Source organism: Camelus bactrianus, chromosome 14 (genome assembly GCF_048773025.1).
Source record: "Camelus bactrianus isolate YW-2024 breed Bactrian camel chromosome 14, ASM4877302v1, whole genome shotgun sequence".
Classification (NCBI taxonomy): domain Eukaryota; kingdom Metazoa; phylum Chordata; class Mammalia; order Artiodactyla; family Camelidae; genus Camelus; species Camelus bactrianus.
This window is the reverse complement of record NC_133552.1, coordinates 4,627,559-4,646,004: the sequence shown is the minus strand read 5'-3', so window position 1 is coordinate 4,646,004 and position 18,446 is coordinate 4,627,559. Positions and strand designations below refer to the sequence as shown.

Sequence of the window (18,446 nt, the reverse complement as noted above, 5' to 3'; positions counted from 1 at the left end):
AAAAAAAAAAGTTTGAAAACCACCGTTCTGAGCTCTAATTAAGCTCTGGTATTCCTGGTTCACAGGTCCTCTAGGGGCAGAAGTGGTAATTAAGTCTTAAGTTTCTGATGCAGGTTTCCTCTACAGATGTGCTCCAAACTCTCTCTAGTCTTGTCTCCTGGTGTCCTCTCCCCACATGCTGACAACCCTCAAACTCCAAGTGCCGAACTCTGGAGTGCTAATGGCAAATAAAATTAGTAATGATCTTGAGAGGTACTTCAAATACATAAAAATTTTATCTCAGTGCTATTTTTCATTAATTTGTCCAAGTTCCTGCCCAATCTAACCTTTTTACTTGCCTAGCAATTTTAAAATGAAATTTCCCTCTTCCGGTATTTCAGAGATGGCAGCTCTCCACATCACATAAATGGCAGGCTTCAAAAATATTTCTTTGAGACTAGGAATAGTCTTACCATATGACCCAGGAATCCCACTCCTGGGCTTGTATCCAGAAGGAACCCTACTTCAGGATGACACCTGCACCCCAATGTTCATAGCAGCACTATTTACAATAGCCAAAACATGGAAACAGCCTAAATGTCCATCAACAGGTGACTGGATAAAGAAGATGTGGTATATTTATACAATGGAATACTACTCAGCCATAAAAACTGACAACATAATGCCATTTGCAGCAACATGGATGCTCCTGGAGAATGTCATTCTAAGTGAAGTAAGCCAGAAAAAGAAAAATACCATATGAGATCGCTCATATATGGAATCTAAAAAACAAAAACAAACAAACAAACAAACAAAAACAAAACGTAAATACAGGACAGAAATAGACTCATAGGCAGAGAATACAGACTTGTGGTTGCCAGAGGGGTGGAGGGTGGGAAGGGATAGACTGGGATTTCAAAATTGTAGAACAGATAAACAAGATTACACTGTATAGCACAGGGAAATATACACAAAATGTTATGATAACTCACAGAGAAAAAATGTGACAATGAGTGTGTATATGTCCATGAATGACTGAAAAATTGTGCTGAACACTGGAATTTGACACACTGTAAAATGATTATAAGTCAATAAAAAATGGGAAAAAAATTCTTTGAAAAGATAAATGAGAAAGAAACTCCACATAATAAAAGCAGTGACCAAGAGCCTAAGGCAGAGAAAGAGAACCAGCCACATGTCAGGGGAATCACCGCACGCTGCCGGGACCAGCCCTGCCCAGTGCTTCCGAGGCAGCTCCGCCACTTCTCCACCACCTACCTGCGTGTCAGGGAGCGCCTGCTCCAGCAGGACCTGCTCCGAGTCTATGGCTCGGCACCAGGCCTGAGTTTCTTTCATGTCTGTTCAGTCTTTACCTAACTCAGACTGGATTACTTTTTGAAAGTTCACTGACTAAGGGAGAATATTTCTCTACCATGGTAATAAACTGGTTAAAACAGAAAAAAATAAACTTCACAGATTTGCAACTCTGTGTTAAAAATGTTTAAAATTTCTGTGTATCCTATCCATCCTTAACAACCCATCTCACGGGTTTTCCATAAACCTTTACTCCTAGATACTCTCATTCCAATCGATAAAATCTCACCTTCCAATTTTCTGGAATTTTCAACTTTTTCTTTCTAAAGTAAAAGGTAAATGTCAGAATTTCCTGTGAAATTTTAAACATACAAAGGCCAATGCACCAAATGTGGAGTTTCTGGTTTCGCAGGTCTTAGATGGGAACAGGGAAAGTTTTATGTTCAGGGCACCACAGGTGATTCTAACCTGTCACTACATCTGAAAGCTTACTGGAACCAATGTATGAGATCAGGCACTGAGCAAGGTTCCAGGAATTCAAGAAGTAAGATCTAGTCCTGATCTCATGAAGTTCATATTCTATTCATAAAACCGACTACAGTGCTTAAAAATTTTCAACTTTAGTATTTACTCTGGGTATAAACAAAATGATAAAAATGCCTCCAGAAGCATTTAACTTTGGTGAAGGAAATAAATATATATAAAACATACAGGCAAAATTTTAAAAACATTAAGAGACACTCAACATATTACAGAAGCGCAGAGATGGAAGATAGTAATACTGACTAGAGAAGTAGAGGCGGCTTTGAGGGGAGGCAAAAAGAGAGGCATCTGACCTAGTCAGTGAAAAACGGCCCGATCTCAAGAAACTGAAGAGCCTTCCAGGTAGCCTAAGGCCACAGCAAAGGCACAGAGATGGGAAAAAAGCTGACCGTTTTCAAATACATATTCCCAAACAGAATGAGTAGGTCCTCCACGAAGTAGAATTAAAGGGACCAGGCGTATCTAACCAGAAAAGCAAGCTGCTGGTCATTTCATAGTAATCTTCAATTATTTTAATTCTAAAAGTATTTTAAAAGCATCTAGACTTAGGTGGTTCCTGTCACAAAGGAGCTTATGTTCCGATGGGCATGAAGAGGACCACTCATTTAGTTTTTTTTTAAAAAAGTTCCAATTATAGTAAGTTCTACAAAGGAAATAAACAGGATAATATGATGAAAATTAATGATAGGAAATTTTTTTTTTATTAGGCAAAGGCCTTTCTTTGTGACACTTTAAGTCATTTTGTAAGTGACACCTAAGAGAAGGGAAGGAACCAGCCATGGAAAGAACAGATAAAAATAATAAATGCAGAGAACACGAGCCAGAAAGGGACTTGACAGATTTGAGACAGACCAGGAACTGAATACACAATGGAAAGAGTGAGAAGGTGAGATTAAAGAGGTATGTAAGACACAGATTATATAGGCCATAGTTAGGGGCCTGGATTTTACTCTAATGACAGTTAGAAAGCCATAACGTGGTTTATATTTATGATTATTTTTGCTTTTAACATGGAAAATGAACTGCAGGGGTAGACCAATAAGACTGTTTAAACAGATGGAGACAATACATATTTGAGATATAATATGCAGGATGAAGATGAAGGAAAGAGTAAAGATGAGTCCTAAGTTTCTTGCTCAAGCATCTTTCAGAGGGTTATAGTAGGTCTACTCTACATCCTAAGAGCCCAGACAAGAAAAAAACCTTACTCAGCAAATATACTGCGGAAAAAGAATTAATAAATTCCAAAATGAACTGAGGTACTACGGGAAGTTGGGACATATTCTTCTAAGATAATTAAGAGATTTTCATATGGCTTAGCTAATTTAAGAGGGAAATGAATCTGTGAAAATGAATTAAGTAGTTTATGATTTTTGCTACCTATAATTTCTTAATAACATGTAGAAAATACATTCATGTGCACACAGACAATAAAAACTGCGTAACAGTTACAGCAAAACTCCAAATTTTAAGACAATTTTCTTTTAATTATAAACATATGGAACTCAGAGTGTCTGAGGGGCGAAAAGGTCCTGCTCTACCTCCCTGTAAGAAGACTTGGCTTCTCCGCTGCCCCAGACCTCCTCAAGCACTGTTCCTAATGGACATCAGAACTACTGGACACCAGAAGCAGAAGAAAGGCTTTCTAAAAACAGACGTCAGAACTGGAGGGAAAAGGGAGGGAGGCTCTGGGTGAGAAACTGAATGGCAGGTTTTGGACAGATCCTGGTCAGGAGTATATTTATTTTAAAAGCATCCTGGGAAATGTTGACACACATCCTTGGTTAATCTCTAAAAGAATTACACTGAACCAAGCTCAATTTTCACAAAACTTTAATTAGTAGCTTTTTGTTTTTTAGCATTAATGGCCAAAGCCATGAGATACATTCATTACTGTCAGAAATATTTCATGAACACAAGCTATAGTACTTTGTCTTATATTAGTCTTAAAAGTCAAAATTATTAAAGCAAATAAGGATTACTCTACACAATTATTTTTTTAAACCTTTCTTTTTGGGGAGTGGGTCATGTTCTCCACTGATTTTAGTTTAAATATACTATTACTTGATGATAAAACTAAGTCTAAATATCTGCTTAAAAGTTTCTCCAAGCAATTCTGCCATGGGATACTGATGTTATTTTCTGAGAATATAGGTATATACAAAATTATCTTCAGGAATTAAGTATGAGAAACAAAACCCCTCAATAAACCTTAAATTTCTCAAAATTTAAAAAATTAGAGATGCATTAATATTTATTTTATCAAGTAATTTTGTTTAATGCAATAAAACTGAAAACATTTCTCTGGAAATAAATTACTTTCCATTAGATAAAATTTTTTAATTACAAATATATACTTTTATACAAATATACATGGAAAACTCAGGGCTCTCTCATCAGGGAAATTAGATAGATGGGAAAGACTATAAACATGATTTTTGCCAGTGAAAAGAAAAATCTGCTTCACCCCTACCCTGAGTTTATGACATCCTGAAATAACTTTAAATCTTCCTCAAGGAATAGATTAAATGTCCAATACAAAAAATTAGTTTGCAACATAAAAAATGCACACAAACCACACAACACACTTTTCCTCCAAAAGAAATAAGTCACAACTCCACAAATTAGACTGCCATAATTTCCAAATACTAGGAAATAATGCAAACAAGCAAATCACAAAAATCTTGCTTCTCCAGAGAAGAGATTAAAATGCATGACCAATTTTTAAATACTGTGTGAAGTAACTGGTGAGATGAAATGGAACAGATGTGTTTAACACAAGAAACTACAGAAATGTATGAAAACAAGAAAGCAGTACTATCCTATTTACAATGTTTTTCTCAAAACATTTTAAGATTTAATCTCATCATTAACAACTTACAAAAAAATACGAGGTTATTAAAAGAATTTCTCCCATTGTTTTAAGGATTACTAAAAGCAACCACCCAAAGTTACTATTTATTAAATCTTTTCAACTATACTAATACATTTGCCTTCATTTGAAATTACTTACTTAAAAATGAACATTTTCTAGTTTAGCACTATACATGCTGGACATTTGTTAATCTACTCAAGAAAAAGAAAAAGAGAAGAAAATAGTATTCTAATCTGTAAATTCAGGTAAAAAGTTTTGGACTGGGCCTAACCTAAAAACTCATTCTGTAAAAATGATAGGGAACACATATACTCACAGACCAGTATTTAATAGAGGTATGATTCATAGATCCTACATAAAAACATAAGGTGTTTTCCTATTAGAAGATTACAGCTTTTACCCAACGTGATAAAAGGGAGCATTAGAAAAATAACTGTGGATAAAGGTGATTCATGCCTGAACTCAAATTAAATTAATACAAAGTAAATACCTTACACTTAAATTTTATATATATATATATAAATAAAAATTTGTGGACATTATTTCTATGCTTACAGAAATTAAATTCTCAATGATGTATGTATTTCATATATTTTTTAAAAGTTGAAGATAGTAAAGCTTCACATTCCATATGAAAATATATCCCACACAGAGGAGGACAGATTCAAATCATTGGCTACCACTGAAACTACGTTTTCTAAGATGTGATAAAACAATTTACTGTTCTTGAAGTCTTCAAAATCTAGTTTCATACTAAACTGAGCCTTGCATTCAAAGACCCTCCCTCCAGTATTTGTGGTGTATCTGGTTCTTCTCTTATTTTGCCATCCTTCAATGTGCACCTTAAATCTTGTAATATGTTAATGAGCAGAAGAAACTTGATTCTTGTTTTTAAAGCCTCCATCAAAAATAAAAAGAACTAAAAATTATTTGAATAGGCCCATGAAGATATCACAAATAGAGGATCCTTTTTCATTCATTTAAGACATACACTGAACCAGCATTATTTTTACTTTAGGAAAACATAAAGAAAAAGTACAAAATGTTTCTCTACTGATTTACAGTAACATTTCAATTATAAAAATCATATTTGATTAAAAGTACAAATAATCTTTCTTCATTCCATTACACAATAAAAATAACAAGTTTCAACACATTCCAAAATGCTTTGCTTTTTTAAAACGTAAGTAACCTTTCTAAAAGCTATGTGGACCTAGCCAAAACAAATGCACCTCGGTTTCCATCTCTGGTTTTTCCCTCAATATCTAAAGGATTTCAGCACCTGACTTACACAGTCATATTTATTCTGGTTGAGTCTATCTGTGAAAAAAGGTTTTTGAACTACCTGGGTATCAGAAACACTATAAGCATTAATAAAACTATTAAGTGTGCTAAAGCTTCCTCACAAAATTTATTTAATCTCACCAAATTTAGGCAAATTTACTAAAGTCAGTTCACATTATGAATTTAGCCTGAGTTTTATCAACCACACACTCTTACATAATATTTGATGGAAACCACAGCCCTGCACAACTATTTTGCTTTCCATGTCTGTACACAGTAATCTTCCATTTAGCATAACTTCAGCCTTACCTCCATCAATAGCCTCATTTCCACATGAGTTTTCATTAATTAATTCAACACATGTTATTAGATCATGTGTTAACTACAGTGCCTAAACCTCTAAAAATGTGAGTAACCTGTCCAGATTTTTAAGAACCGTTGTTTTAAAAACAACTGAATTACAATTTTAAAAACTATACCCCCTGGACTGTGTATTAGGTAACTTACTTTGATCACTATAATATGTGAAGAGACAAAACAGTGACCTTTTTACCCCTAAACTTGGACAAATTATCTGAATTAATAGGATCTTCCCTAGCCTCTGCAATGGTGGCAGTCTTTTAAAACATAACACTTAGGTTATTTAAACAAAATCAAAACAAAATGGGAGGAGGAGAGATGCTAGCTACCAAACATTAACTCTTCTGGATCAAAACATCACTTTTCTTCTCAAGTGGCAGTGAATGTTTATGACTAAATGATAGCCTTCATCTATAATGATAAACAATGTTGTATTGTTTATAAATAATAAACTTACTCCAAGCGTGCCTGATTACAAAAAGTTATAGATACGCACAAAATAATGTAAGATTAATATTAGTTAACAATGTAATTTTAGTTTTGCATTTCTTTCCAATGAATAAAAGCTAATACCAAATTAAAAAGAAAAATTAAAGTTTGATTTCAAGAAATGCTCTCACTGAATCAATAAACACTTCCTATGTTTTCTTTAACATTAGAAACAGTTCAGTCGATCTTTACATAAAAATCTTAAAACATGCATATTAAAATGTAACATACAAACAAAAGATGTGTGATTACTAGTTCTAGATCCATGAAGTTTAAAATTTCAAACAGCCAAGGTACTTTTATGCTATTCATTTCTCAGGTATTCTGAACACTTTATTAGTTGTATCAATAATCAGTTTACATTATTTGTGTCCCATTACTACTACTATGGTAGAAGAAAGCCCTGTTGCCTAAGTTTTACTCAAAACTGGTATTGGTGATCTTGGCTGAGCTTCAGTAACCCCTGTAACAATTAATTCAATGGTTACTTATCTGATAACTCAGTTACTCAGAACATAGACTGGAACCAGGAAAGTAAAATTAGCCTCAGGCAAAGGATACTTTAAAGCCTCATGTACCTTATTCACAGGCAACAATTCAAGTCCTTGACTCAAAGTCTTTTTCTTATTTAAAAGAAGAATATTTGTGTTCTCAGCAGATCAGGAAGAGAAGGATTCCAAGAAAAAAGAGGAGAGAAGGCAGTAAAGAGCATTAAGTAGAGCAGTGGTCCTCAAAATGGTACCCCAGGAAAAATAATCTTAATCACCACCACCTGGAAACACATTAGAAAAGTAAATTCTCTGGCTCACCCAGACAGACCTACGAAGTTAGCAGCTCTGGGAATGGGACCGAGGGAGCAGCAGGTTTTAATAGGTACTCCAGGTGATTCTGATGGACTCAAAAATTTGAGGGCCACTGTCCCAGAGATAGGAATCCTAACAGCACCGCAGAGTCATCAATAAGAAGCCAGTAAGAACTCACTAAAATGGTTCAAATAAACTACCACGAGTATGTTCATTCAAGGCACTACATTCGGGCACTTTACCAGATTTGGGGATCAAGAGAAATTACCTCCAAGGAGTTATAATCTAACTGGAGCAGGAGGACAGTGGAAAGGGTAAAGAATACAAGAAATTATACAAAACACCAAAGCAAACTGCTCTTCAAACTCTCCCCTTTAGGGTATCAGCTGTATTCTGGTTCAATACAGTCACTGGAGCACATCAAGTCGAGCATGAGTCATCACCGAAAGGTTACGTTCTTGTGAAACAACAGAGCACTACAAATCTGGGGAATCTTTCTGTGAAAAACTGCTGAGAATATAAAGCTTTGACAATAAAATCCGAAAAGCTACTTATATACAAAAAGTTCAAGCTAGGAAACCTCATTTCCCACGATGCTAGACAAATCAGTTACTATAGCTGCTTTGGTGATTTCTTTAAAGTAGGTAAGTAGATACAAAAGATGTAAATAAGATAATGCCTCAAAAATGTATTTACATGAGATAACCAGGATCAACTTTAAACTGTGCATCCAAAGAAGACTGTAGATGAATAGATGCAGGGAATGTAGGATAGTTGCTTAAAAAAATGATGTCCGGATTTTGGTGGACAGTCATGATTGGAGAAGTTTTCAGACAACTTTCAGGTTTGTCCCTAACTCCCCACTCGTGCTCCTCCAGTGCTTTCCCCTTCCAGCCAACTGGAGAGAAGCCTACAAGCCACTTGATCCAGGTCCTTAACTTACTATGTGAAGGAGAGCATCCTGTCAACCTGAACAATCTGCCCTGTTCTGTTACAACAGTAAGAAATAAACAGTAATAAATAAATGTGAAGGCATTACTTTTGGATTTGCATGTTTAAGCAATTTAGCCTACAACATCCCAACAGTGGGCAGTAAGGTTATGGTCCATAATAACTATGGCTTAGAGAGTGTTTTGGTGGCTAAAATTATATTAATATCCTATCAATCTGTACTGTTTTCTAAAAGGCACAACCCACCCCCCACAAAGGGACTATTAGTTACTAGCTAATATTTATACGAATACCAGTCTAAAATTTGGATGACCACATCTCAAATATGGCAAAGATGTTTATGAAATCATAAACCATCTCATTTCAGACATATCAGTGTATGAGATTCATGACTAAAAACTTCAGAACCAAACATGACCACCACAAACACGCAGTCCACGCCTGACTGTCTGCCAGTATGCACGGCTAGGTTTTACAGGCCTGTGTGCACGGGGGATTTTAAAGGGATGCGTCTCTGATGCCTTCCCTTTTACTCAGATCCTTCCCACATGCCCTACTCTAGGGTAACTGCACACCCAGAAGTCAAAAAGAGTAAGAAGAAAAGATGGCTTTCACATATGAATATGATTAGCCAAGCTGAGAAGAATTCCCTGAAAATTCAAGAAATAAAAGAGGCTGCCACCATTCAGTTCTTTCCTACACAATTAGAGGACTGACCTCACTGGCACGTTACAAACAGTATAGTAATTTTGTACACACAAACTCTCTCTACTGAGTACCTACAGTGTACCAGGTACCACTGAGCCCAAAGTTTAAAGAAAAAATGATCCCTGGGGCTCTCAACCTATTTGACTCAAAGGAAATTTAAAAAAAAAAATGACTTCTGACTCTCCACATCCAGCTGAGAACCAGGAGTGTTCTTGGGCATTTACTACACGCTTTCTCTGCCTCTCAGTTCACTCAGAGTCACTACAGTGCTCTGATTCACCCTAGATGCCAACCTTACACTGCTAAAACGAAACTCACTTCATCTCCACCTGTGACACGAAGGATCTTCCACTTACACATCCTTTATCAAGGAAGTCTATATGCCTTTAAAGTCCTTTTTAAGTCCAGGACAAAAATCAAACTCCTCTTTCCCTTCTGATACCTCTCATCACTGTCTTCATTCATGTCTCCTTTTAGTGTATCTATCTATTCCCTTTTGGTCAACGTGTCACAAAACAATAGAATTTTAGATCTGAAAGGCACTTTAAATTATCTAGTATCATCTTTTAATTACAGAAATGAAGATGCTAAAACACCAGGATCAAACATGTGCTGAAAGCTACACAGCTGCTTTAGTAGAAGAACTGGTACCATGTTCTAAAGACAGCAAGTCATTATCCAATGAAAGCAGCCCCAAAGCAGCAGGACATGTTGCCGCAGTTGTAGATCACTGAACCTACAGCCGAAGGGAACCCCTACCCTCTCCCATCCAGCCCCTACCTCTTAGTTAAGGGACAAGTTAGCCAATACATGAGATTTAAACAGGATGTCCACAATAGGAACTCTCAAACCTAACGGGACACAATAACCAGGGATTCCCCAACCAGCAGAAAAGGATCTACCAGTAACTATTTTAAGCCTTACCTGACCGGTCTCCAAGCCAGCTGCAGCAGCCACATCCCCCTCTGCGCCATTAACGTCATGCCTCAGTTTCCTGAAATTCCCAACTGGGAAGGAAATAGAGCCAGCAGGCACACCCAACCCAGTTACGGTTCTACAGTCGTACTGTTAGTACTCTTCCCTGGGACGTCCCCATCTGCATCCATACACATGCATGCACAGAGCAGCCTCCGCCTAGGATAAGCTCCACATTACAGAGCAATGGAAAGGCCTGCTTCACAAAAACCTCAGGGACCCCTGATCTTAACTATAAAGTTTTCTTTTATTTTTTAATCCCCAATTAGAAAACCTGGACAAGTCTGAGTGATTCTGCTGAATACACCTGAAAAACAAAGTAGTTACAAAAATAATTTTAAAATAATACAAAAATTTAACTGGTTTTAAGAATATTTTAGCACCTCAAAACACACAGTGACTCTAGTTTTGATGAAGTTAAACTTTCAACAGGCATATTTCTGTTCCTCATGTGACTATTTATCTACATCCTCTTGAACATTTGCAGTTTTTAGGAGTTCTTCAAAGACGTTTGTGGAATTATTAAAATTCACTGAATTAAGAGATACCTACCAATTAAATTTTTTTTCTGAGATACAAATGCAGCTTAATTAAAGGAGCATTTATTAGGCACCATCTTTATGCCTAAATTTGCACTAGGTAAGAAATGACACAGCCTCTTCTTAAGGAATTTGTCATGTGCTTAGGAAACCTAGATTGATATTTAAAACAATTAGAAGAATATTTTAATAGTAAATTACCTCTAATGCTATTAAGTGTCAAAATAATTCAGAGAAATCAGTTAAGACTGAAATATCAAAATAAACTCATTGTAGAATTACTTGACTGTCCCACAAAATCCATGTAATAAAAAATAATTACAAGGAAAGTCTAAGTTACATCCTATAAAACACTGTGATGTTTTGGAATTATGTAAGTATTTTAAAAATAATTTTTATTTTCAGCAATTATACTACTTAGTAAAATACAAAATAATCTAAAATAATAGCTTACAGTTTTTATGCCTTGAATGATTTTAATATAAAGCATAAAATACACAGTGAAATTTAAAATAGGAACGTAGATATTTACCATCTGCAAAGCCATAGCTTCAACCTGTTAGCAGCCTATGTTCCCGGTGGTACATACACTCCTTAGCTGGGTATCTGAGTAGTCATACAGTTAGGTAGACATATTTGTGGATTTAATTCTACCCATATTAGCTGTTACAACTATTATGACCTACAAGAGTCCATGATTTCTGACCTATACAATTTGTTAATTTTACCAGTACTTTCCCAGTTTGTCTTCTTTATGAGCCACACAAACATCAGCTGTATGGACACACACATGCACGCCACTAGTCTAAAAAAAAAAGTGAAAGGGCTATAATGTAGGAAAGATTTTAATTTATTCCATTCAACACAAAGGGAAAGAACTAGGATTAGTGGATAAAAAAAGACAAGTCAGAGTTTAGTTCAACAAAAGATATTTTCTTTTTTATTCAAAATATTAAAATGTTCACTGGGCTGCCTTGGTTAGCTAAGTAACTCCTTATTACTAGGGGGAGGGTATAGCTCAGTGGTAGAGCGCCTGCTTAGCATGTACTACATCCGGGGTTCAATCCCCAGTACCTCCCCCCAATAAATAAATAAATAAATTTTAAAAATTCCTTCTTACTGTAAGTGACAAAGCAGAAGCTATATGATAATCTCTCAGGAATGCCACCTCTAAATTGCCACAAGGCTAAACTATGTAAATCCCAAAACTTCCACCTACATCAATGACCAATATCAGACTATCACATAAGCCAACTGCAATGCAACTTAAATGAGTTAAGTCTCCATTTCTTCATTATGGTCTGAAATACTACAGAGCTAATGAATCACAGAACTTTATTTTTTAGCATAGAACTTTAAAACTAAAAAAAGATCTCCTTTTAACATTATAATAGTTTTAAATAGTACATTATACATATATAAAGTTGAATATTTTTAACAAAGAATGATGAATAAATATTAATTTCCCCTTTTTCTTCCCCTTCTTTTCCCCAACACCTTGCCCAAGCCAAAAAAATGAACAATATTAGCCAATCTTATCTATCTATCTATCACTTTGGTACCCTCAGGAATATATAAGAAATGACTAAGTATTTCAAAAGACTGGATCTAAAAATATAGTTTACATTTATCTAAAATATAATAAAATTTGTAATAAGTGAATATATTTAATAATGGTAAGTTTAGTATAATAATTAAATGCTTCTCCTCAAATCTCACCTGAGATATTTGAAAATACTGAAAAGTCACTTATAGCTCTCTTTCTCATTCATTAATCAATAAAGGCATTTTTAAATTCAAGAACTATTCCCCTCAAGTGTGCACAAACAATTAAGCAGAACAAGATTCATGAGTCACAACTGTACATTAAACTACCAGATGATTTATCAAAACACCACCCAGAAATGTTCGCTCCTGTTGCTACCTCTCTTAAAATCACTTTCAAACAGATAGTGGCCAAGACTGAAGTAATTAAAGTACACCAAGACTAGTTTACTAAGTCTACTATCAAATCAAACTACTCTTAGGAAAAATTCTGATAAAAAACTACTCAGCATTTAGTTCTCATAATAAAATTATTTTTCATAGCACAAAAACCTGAAGTATAAGCTGCCTTTTCACATACTTAGTGACTGTTTCTAATGACTATTCAAAAAATGTTTGCCTAAAGCAGAGCTATTAGAAATCTGTATTTTAACACATTACTTTAAAAGTATTCTTACTACATCATACTCAGGAAATAAATTTTGCTAAGGGTGTGTTAAACCAGTGGTTCTTAACTTTTTGGAAGACTGTGAACCTCCAAGAGGATAATACAAGCTGTGACCAGAGAAAAATGCATATTTACAAATAAAAAAAAATACGTATATAATTGCAGGGGTTCTAAAAGACAATGGAGCCCAAGTTAAGTGCCATACCCCAAATACACTTCATGAAAGATATTCAGAAATGTAGCTATTGTTCTCAGGTTAAATGTACACAAAACAACTAAACCTAAAGATCTTTGATTTCTTAAATAAAAATAAAATGACTGGATATACAATTCAATGGAAACTTGACATGTCCGGCTTATTTTAACACATTTAAATACCTTTAAACCTAATTAGCTATTTAAATTCAAATAACTTTTGTATAAAGTTTTACTTATTGCATTAAAACTTTTTTAAAATATAAATTGTGCTTTTTAAAGTAATCAGAACAAGTTTTAAATGAATTTGATTCCCTCAGGATCTACTCTGTTCCAGGCACTAGTGGGGTGTATGTATCTTTCTGAGTTAATTCTTATTTTGTGGTTGGCTTTATTCCTTTGATAACTATGTAAGTTTAAAAAGCTAAAGCTCTAAACATTCTTAGAAACAATGAACAGTACATAGATGTAAACTAAAAGGAGTATGTGCAGTATATTGCGGGTATGTATTTACACGCAATATACTGCATATATGCAGTCAATTTGTAACAATTCTACCTAATAAAACTGAAAAATGAAAAAGAAAAAAAGAAAACATAAAATGAAACAAAAAATAAATAAATCATGTTTTTAAAGTAATCAAAATGAGTTTTCAAGGAACTTGCTTCACTCAGGATCTACTCTGTTCCAGGCAATTCGAGGAAATTTGCTTCTGTTCCTTACAATTTGAGGAAATTCAAAATCTTAGTATCTACTCAACTTTGCTCAAAAGATATATTTTGAGCATATATTTTTGGTGAAAAAATATATTAAAATATGTATTTTTTGTATATAATGAAAATGACATTGTTCTATAGTTCACATTTGAGTGTCAAAATATTTAAGTTCTTGTATCTTTTAGGAAAACAGTAATGTGACAAATTTTCAAGGATAATAATTTCTGGAATAGAAATTGGAAAAAAGAGAAAATGAAACTTTACAACAGGAAGTTACCATTTTACACCTTCAGTAGACAAGGAGCACTAAAGATCAATTAAACGACCACTGAGGTAGGTAAAACTTCTACAACCTTCCTTATTCTACAATCTTAAATAAGTGGAAATGCCAAGAACCTTTCCTAAGTCTTCAAAAAAATAATAGTTATGGGTAAGAAGTAATGGAAGATACTGAAGGAATAAAATGGTTTTTTGAAAGTAGGCAGACCTAATTTTTTTTCTTTGTTCATCTCCAGAGTGTTAAGACATTATTAAAAGGAGAAAATAAAAAATGCAAAACCAATCATCAATCCAGTATTTTTTAAAATATTTTAGCTTAGTTGATTATCACTTAAATGAAGAACAGTTTTTAAATAACTGGTATAAAGAATGCAGGAATACATTTAATATAATATAGTGACCTATTTTCAATGATTCCAGACAGTAATTACTTTTATTAATAGGAAGTAGAATGACCATTTTAATGTTAGAGCTAAGCAGAAGAGTAAATAGTTTCTCAACTAATTTTTAAATTAATGCATTAAATCCTAAATTTAGGTTGTGAAACCGAATTGGGACTAATACCTACATACAAGTTAACTCCTACTGAAAAGCTTAAACAAATACCACAACATTAATAGATTTTATAATTAGATGTTTTCAAGATCTAAAATTCCCTTTGACATTTTTAACTCCCCCAATATTTAAAAAGCCTATCTTTTTAATGACAAGCCTGAACTAGTCTGTTCAAAGATATGAACAAAATATTTTCTCATGAAACAAGGGAAGATGTGTTGTTAGGCCAAAATAAATTGGTAATTAAGAAAGCCAAAGTTTTGTGTGGATACCATTTCTGTAGGTGCTTTATAAACACTGCTCAGAAGTCAGAACCATCCAATAAGAAACTTTAGATGTACAGCTGACATGTAGATTTTATGCTCATGTAAACACTGTGAACACACCTCAGAGGGAGAAAAATCATAGTAGCATATTACTTACAAGGAAAACTTTAAGGCTACCAGGGACATTCAATTCTGACACTGCTCTCTAGGGAAGAAGGGAAAATGTTTACAAATTTAACTGAACCTGAAAAGAGCCAAAGTAGAAGAAAAGGTAAAGGGACAAGTAAGGGCGAGGGAATTGCCAGGTACATCTCAAGGCCCTCCGTATAAAATTACTGAGGAAGTATCATCAGAGAATGATGTAATTCTTGCTTGTATTTTGTTAATAAAATGATCAAATGCTCACTGGGAAAAAAAACAGGATGAGTGAGGGATGAGTGGGAAGGAAGGGAGGGAGAGAGAAGGGGAGGGAGAGGGAGAGATGGGAGAAGAAAGGGAAGGGGGAAGGAGGAGTGGGGAGAGGGAGAGACGGGGAAAAGGAAGCATTAATAAAACCCTTGGCAACAGAAAGTTATTCAGCCTCTGAGAACACTGGACATTTTAGAGCTACACCAGGTGCTCTGTTCTATACAGCTATTATCATTGTCTCTCATTCTTCTTCCCCAAAAGGTCGTTCAATATCAATATCAAAACCAACGACCTATCTGATTAGACTAAGCCCGGGAGGCAGTACTAGTCCCAGGCTGACCTAGATAGATCTTTTGGCTTTACTGCATATATATTTCATCTTGTTTCTGTTTCTTGAAACATTCAAGACCAAGCACTGAGTAACCAGTACAAGTTCTAGAAACATAATCTGTGTGGGCAGCTTAACCATTTTACAAAGGTAACCCGCTCAGCACTTACTATGAATTCAATATAATTGTGCACACCTTGCTTTTCTAATTAAGGTACACAGCAGTAGGAATGGGTGATGTTAAAATTACCTAAGAAATTTTCATATTTTTATATAAATGTTTATGTTACAAAGCAGAATGCAGAATCCACGTGAATTTTTAAGAGGACCTTCTAAGACAATAGGGTTCCCAAAGGGTCACTATAAACTATGCCTCAAGTGCATTTGTTCAAATTCTTCTGCCACTAGGGGTAAACCTGGAAGAAAGTGACTGCAAAGTACTGTTTTCCCTACCTCAATGACCCCTAATGTTTTACATTTCTTTGCCACTATAGTTTACAATACTTTATCCAATTTAAAATTACTACTATAGATTTACAATAAAACATCAGAAGGCAATACGTTCTAAACTTTTATTTAGAATGATATAAATTATCTTTTAGAAATTTATTTCAAAAGGAGGACCCTGAAGCATACGTATACATCAATATTCTATTTTTGATGCTTTTACAAAAGTTTTTGAGTGAAATAGCATTATCATTAACTTTCAAAAATAGGGAACTATTAAAGTCCAGGTATATTTTTTTCTCAATAACCATTTTCTCCTTTAAATTTTATTTTTGTGCTTTTATACATCTTTATATTTAATTTTTGTTCATATTTAAATTTTGCTTTAAAAGTTTCAACTACACATTTGATCTATGGTACCAGGACCTACAATATAACACTCATAACGTGTTCAAATGTGAATTGCTGAAAAATACAATTTCAGTTCTGATAAACTAACAGCAAATAAATGGTGCTTAGAGATCTGATACCTGGAACTCACTAGAAACAGTTACTCAACTTACCTGGTGCTAATCCAGCAGCAGCAGGACTTCCCAGGGATGGGTGAGAGAACACTTGAGAGAAGGCAGACATATTTGACTGGGACACGTTACTCAGCCTGGAGGTTGATCCTCCTTTAGGAATAAACTCGCTTGCAGTAGGATTTGGTGTCTATTTAAAAATCAAATATAGTAAGTTAACATACTTTAAGCCCAAAAAATACAATGAATCTACTAGGCATTATTCCACAGTGCTTTATTTACTGAGTAAAATATTTTATTGAAAGAATTTACAGGGTTTTTTGGTTTCCATATTTTGAGGTGGTATAATTAAATTTCTTGAAGGAAATGTTCAAATCAAATTTGAGTGTTTTAATCATTTAATTTGCAGAATTTTCAGAACATGAAAATTTGCCTTTATTGCTAAATGGATATCATTACTAAACTATCCTAACACATTTTAGAGAACTGGGAGGTTGAAACTACCTCAAAACTGAGCAACAAGTTTCAAATTTAATATCCTTAAACCACTTCTACCAGGATAAAGGTCAAAACTGCCTTTATTCCAAAATTAATCACTTCCTTCTTTATAAGCTCTTAAGACATTTCCCCAATAATATGGTGCCATGTATTTAAATAACAGTAAAGATGAGAAAAACACTTAAAAACAAGGCAAACATGTGGGAGGAATCAAGATAAAAGAAAAACACAACAGAGGCCCCAACGTATGCAAACTATCACATGTGACTTCTGTTATATTAAAAATATTTTACTGAGATTACATGAAAAAAAATTTCCTCCCAGTTGTACAATGTCACATTTTATCTAGTCAAGTGGCATGGTACTTTTGGCTTTAAGACTAGCACACTGTAAGACTGTAATTCAAATTCATAAACGGCCTATATTTTGTTTGTGTGGAACAAATGAATATCCTAAATATTTTTTTGAAATAGTGACCTACATCCTTAAGTATAATGAAAATCCAATGACCATCCAACATTAATGATATTTAAATTCAACTTCCAAAAGGGTCAACCAAGGAGATAATTTAGTATATTCGTACTTCAGCCTACAGTTGATGTGTACGTATAAACTAAGTTTAAAACACACTGAATCATGATGCAAAAATTTTAACCACCTAGATTATTTTAGAACTGGTCATTGGAATGTAAAAATACACTTCCACAGAAGACAGAAAATAAGAAGATGGACTAATTACGGTACAATCCAAGAACAACTTCCCTTTTTGATAAACGACACTTTAAACTGCCAAGTTAGAGTTCCAAATATTAGACTTGGAAGACAGCTAGTAAACAGGCTAACCTAATTTTAAGCTCTAAAACAATGGTATTTTACTAGTTACATTCCAGCTAAAATTAAATACAAAGTGACAAAATAGAGAAGAAATGTTAAAATCTGGGCTTAATTAAAATATATTAGGTATACAGAGAACCTCTTTTACTACCATATCTAAGACATGAAATTCTGAAGGGAAAAGAAAAAAAAAAAGAATCAGGCCTGAACCAAAATATATTTTCCAAAGAGGAAAAAAAAAGTCCTCTTCTATCAATTTATGTGTCTATTTTAAAACTTTCCAAATTCTAAAGTTTTCAAAAATACTGTCATGTCCTTTAAAACTATGGTCAAATCCTTAATTTCTGAAGGAGAAAATAAACCACCA

The 18,446-nt window shown here is 34.2% G+C and overlaps 1 protein-coding gene across 11 annotated transcripts in view; it reads right to left on the bottom strand.

The window, feature by feature from the left end:
* The window catches only part of PAN3 (poly(A) specific ribonuclease subunit PAN3), a 112,808-nt gene that overhangs the window by 46,067 nt on the left and 48,295 nt on the right, over positions 1-18,446 (bottom strand). For 10 of the 11 annotated variants that reach the window (XR_012511613.1, XR_012511612.1, XM_074377981.1 and 7 more), the window contains one exon: positions 16,790-16,937. The exons of the other annotated variant lie outside the window; for it this stretch is intronic. Coding sequence is in view for 8 of the 10 variants with exons in the window: in XM_074377981.1 (XP_074234082.1) it covers positions 16,790-16,937 (148 nt within the window). In the remaining 2 variants the exon portion in view is untranslated. The remainder of the gene's footprint in view (positions 1-16,789; positions 16,938-18,446) is intronic. 11 annotated transcript variants of the gene reach the window in all.